The 4462-nt window shown below is 38.1% G+C and overlaps 1 protein-coding gene across 1 annotated transcript; it reads left to right on the top strand.

Annotated features, from left to right (window-relative positions):
• The first annotated feature begins 1597 nt into the window (after positions 1 to 1597).
• LOC129720130 (uncharacterized) lies at positions 1598 to 2359 on the top strand. Its single transcript, XM_055671565.1, has 4 exons — positions 1598 to 1714; positions 1771 to 1880; positions 1935 to 2054; positions 2114 to 2359. The coding sequence occupies exons 1-4, from the start codon at positions 1633 to 1635 to the stop codon at positions 2357 to 2359; spliced, it is 558 nt and encodes a 185-aa protein (XP_055527540.1). The 5' UTR covers positions 1598 to 1632.
• The last annotated feature ends 2103 nt before the right edge of the window (positions 2360 to 4462 follow it).

Below are 4462 nucleotides of genomic sequence, written 5' to 3' on the forward strand. Positions count from 1 at the left end.
CTGTGTGCTTCCCTAATTTACTCCTACAGTGCGGTCAAAAGAAACTCGTCCGACAGGTTTTCTTTGTGTGTGTCTTCATCGGGCCCGGCTCATAGAGGTATTTTTACCCACGGTAGATAAAGAAGTCCGCCGATGCTATTCTTAGCCTTACCATCGAAGGCTTGTCGCGTTGACTGCTGCTCTGATTGGCATCATTGGCGTCGATCGATGATAAGCGTTAGCGTCACTCGATGTTAGCAATGGCGTCGATCAATGTGAAGTGATGGCGTCGGTCGAACCTTATCGACGGCGTCGTTTGCCGGCTGATCGCAAGTGCCGACGTTTGACCAAAGCAGCAATCTTCAATCCCGTCGTGGGTCAGCAGCGTGAGGGTGGCAGCGTCGCACCAGTGCAGCGGCTAGTAAAGGGCGAAAAAAAAAACCCAAAAAAGAAGCCAACAACGGCTGAATTGGGATTTCAGCATTTCTGTCGTACACACATTCAAAACTTCTTACCTTCTTTTACTAACAAAAACGCACGAAAAAGCGTCCGTAGACCGCACTCCTATTTAACCGCACTAGCTAAACCCTAACGGAAAGGAAAAACTTGACTAGAAAGAACACTCACATTTAACAAAAGACTTACAATAAAACGCACGCTAACTAATCTAATCACACTACTGCCTCGTTCACGATCAGAATTGAAATGGACGAGTAGTAGTTCCGAAAATCCTCAGATAAGTTGCGCGGTATTCGGTTTCCGCGATCGGAAGTAATGAACCACTTCAGCACGATCATTTATGGCTTAAGCATGAATGATTTTATCTCCTTCTTTCTTCCGTTCTTCCAATCGCAGCTTTGCTTCCCCACCCGCTTCGGTATTTAGTGAGACGGAAAAAACTAAGAAAAGGGAATTTGAAATTGCTGAATTCAATGTAATGGAGTATTTGTATACAAGCGTCTGATTTTCATTTCTATCATGCAATATTGAACAGTGAATCTAAGTGAAATTCAATTATTTAAATTCGTAAAACAGTGACCATGCTACATCATCCCCTATTAATTGTACAAAAATTTGATTGAAATTTGAAAAATTTTGATCAAATTTTTGTAGGGTTAGCTTCTACTGTAATTATCCAAGCTATGGCACTATGAAATCCAAAAGTTGTTGGCAAGCCTCTCATTCACACAAAATACAAAACAAAATAATCAATCAACAAGCATAACTAACTAGGTTGTTTTCCTACTCCAGCCAGAGGCCGAAACCCTGGAAAACATCCCGTAAATGAACTAAACTTGTGGATCCTAGAAGCATGATCAACTCCAGAATATATCCCGAACTACACTGATATGAATCGGCACGATTTATCCAAGAGATTCGACACATAGATTTCAAAATGGCGCTGCACACGGATTGGACAAAGTTATTTTATGAAAATAAATAGAAAATCACTATCAATTAAAGTGATGCTGCACATGCTCTAAAATTTTTGAAGCACTCATGAATTACGTAATATTTGCACATTTCTTTCAAGTGGAATACACTTGAATATGCCCTAAGGTTTCATTGTAGTGATTTTCATGTGCCAAACACATTCGAGTCATCTGTTTGGCTTTTGTAAGTCAAGTGGCAGCTGTATTGAACGAAGAAAAAATGGCGAGTAAACACAGCAGCGGGTCGCGTTCTATTGTAGATGTTGCTGGATTCCCGGATTATATACGAAAGTTTTTACAAAGTAAGTACATACCTAAATGTTTTTTTTATTATAATTGAATCAAATCGTTTTTTTAGATTCGGAAGTAAATGAAAGCGATCCAACGGCAATTTTACAACTTCTAATCAAATCTAACTTGGTGACGCTTGTTCAGCAAGAGGGCAACGAAACGATAATTTCGATAAAGGTATACCTAAAGTTTTAAAACAAAAATATTGCTAATAATATGTTTTGTTTACAGCCCGATGAGGATTTACCTCTGGCTTCGCGAGAAAATTTGGACAGGGACAATTCCACTTTGGATTCACCAGCCTGTGCGAGCCCGAGCTCAATTCTGCAGGATTGGGAATTTACGCAAGAGGTAAAATTTAATTTCAGAAATTCAAACATTGATTTAATTAATATTTTGTGATATTTTAGGAGTTGTTGGTACCTGATGCTCAGCCTGTTAGAGATAACGTTGTGTCAAGGCAAAATCGAAGCAATTCTACCGGAAATATATCTGTGATCTACGTGAGTAATATTTTTTTATATGTTCTATATGTGGAACATTTACTTCAAATCAAACTTTCAATCGAGTCAGATTCTATGGAGTTTGATTTTGATGACGTACTCAAGGACACCGTTGCGTTCGATCGAAAGCCGAAACTACTTCGCATTCATTAATGTAGGTGTACGTTTCTAGCCGATTGTCTATCATGCCTAATCCACTCAATCGTGCCACTGCAAATTGTGAACAACCACAGTAATAATGAATTAACTTGTGCAACTTCGTGCTTTCAGTGCAATATATTTATATATGTAACCTACGCTAAACTAGTCTATCATCAATTGTTACAATCTAGTTTGATTTGTCGTGAAATTTATATGCATAAGGTTCATAGATCCATTTTAGGTTATAGAATTATATTTAACAATTATAAGACCTATACTTGTACCACGCACTTTTCAAAAGGCCTAACTGCAAGATGCAAATATAACGAGTGAAAGTAAAGTTCTTATCTTGTACTACTGTTAAATAACTCACTCTTTCTGTTTTTTTGACTGTTTACATCTTGTAATTATGCGTTTCTGAAAAGTTTGGTTATAATATATTTGATTTTCTATCTAATCAATAAACAAACATTCCATAAAATTATTCGCATTTCACATTATTATCATTCAAAAACCGAAAGAAAATCCTTTTCAAATGAAACAGAAGTTTATTTCAGATTCAAGATACAATCATTGTATTGCAATGTGATAGCAAACGAATCGAAAGTGTTTTTCTGTTTCAAATGCGGCGATAGGCGACAGATGAATCTGCAGTGTTTTGCACATGAATCTTACGTGCTTCATCCAGTAGTGCAAATTTAAGTGTAAAACACTTTAACATGACGTGTCGATTTGTTTCCGTGTAGAGATGAGATAAATGGTTCACTATAATGAGCGGATCAGAGCGGTTCCGCTCACTAAGGTGAACTAGTTGTTTTTAACAGCTTACTCGCTCTTTTCGTTCATACATAATTTTTGTTGACTATCAGTGTAGCTAATTATCAGACACCGCAAGCGAGAGCCATGTGGAAGCTTTACACCCGATTTTCCAGACGCAAGGCCGCGCACATAACTACAATAGAATTCCCAAAAACAAGCTGCCACCAAATGTCTGCTCTGCTATGCATAACCTGCATATCCCATCACTCATCCACCAGCAAGCCGCCAGAGCTTGCAAAAAATCAACTTGTCACAGTTCATACATGTCAGTCCGGAACTCGAAGGGATTATGGATCAATTAACAACACGTGGTGATTAACCTGACAGACTCATGAAAACTAAACCTTTATTCATGAAACACGGTTAATACCAAATGATTCGTTTTGGGGTAGATATTACTCAACTTCGTTACATCTCCCTTTTTATAGACCTTTTTACATACGAATGTGTTAGTGCAATTAGTTAAGGTAAATATTTACAAATAGCTGTTTTGTTTGCAATGCTATGTTTTTAGCAGCCAGACAAATATTCAGTTGAACATTCATTATATGTTCTAAACTTGTTCCTGAATAAATTTTTTCATTCGTGAACAGAAATCGAAAGAAGCTGCTGAACATAATCGACCAAAAATGGTAAAAAGTGATAAAAGTCGAAGCAACGAGATGCGATGATTTTCAGTTTGGTAGAAACAAAAGCTACTTTACACGGGTTTACCCGTTCACTAGTGTGCGTAGGTGAAAAGTCACTTATCTCTATAGAATGTGAAGAGTGGAAGGGAATTTAAATAAGAATAAAATTTTGTGAATTACAGAATGTAAATATACTACAAATCTGTTCGTTTAGGCGGTTTGACCTCGCGACCAGTCTTATAAGGCACGTCCACTACCAGAACAATTTGTGACTGCACCTGCAGTGGCGATGCATTTGGTCCAAGTAACTTGTCTTCTTGCAACGTTGTAGGGTTGGTCGGTGCGGCTTCAATCTGTTCCGACCGAGTTTCCATAGGTGGATTGGCAAAAGAAAGTCCAGAGGATAACCTTGCATATCTTTGTGGAATAATAGGCTCGTCCTCTCTAGTAGTTTGAACAAAGTGACTATTGCGCCAAACTTCACGACCGTCGTCTAATGCTATCAAATACGATCTATCCCCTTTTTTTGTTTTTATTGTTCCTGAAGACCACGACTTATCGAAATTCTTCACGCATACTCTACTATTAACTTGAATTTCCTCAAAGCTTTGCGAACCTCTATCCGCGTATAGCTTTTGTCTTTCTCGATTCGATCGTAGCCTTCCAC

The sequence above is a fragment of the Wyeomyia smithii genome, chromosome 2 (assembly GCF_029784165.1).
Source record: "Wyeomyia smithii strain HCP4-BCI-WySm-NY-G18 chromosome 2, ASM2978416v1, whole genome shotgun sequence".
Lineage (NCBI taxonomy): Eukaryota > Metazoa > Arthropoda > Insecta > Diptera > Culicidae > Wyeomyia > Wyeomyia smithii.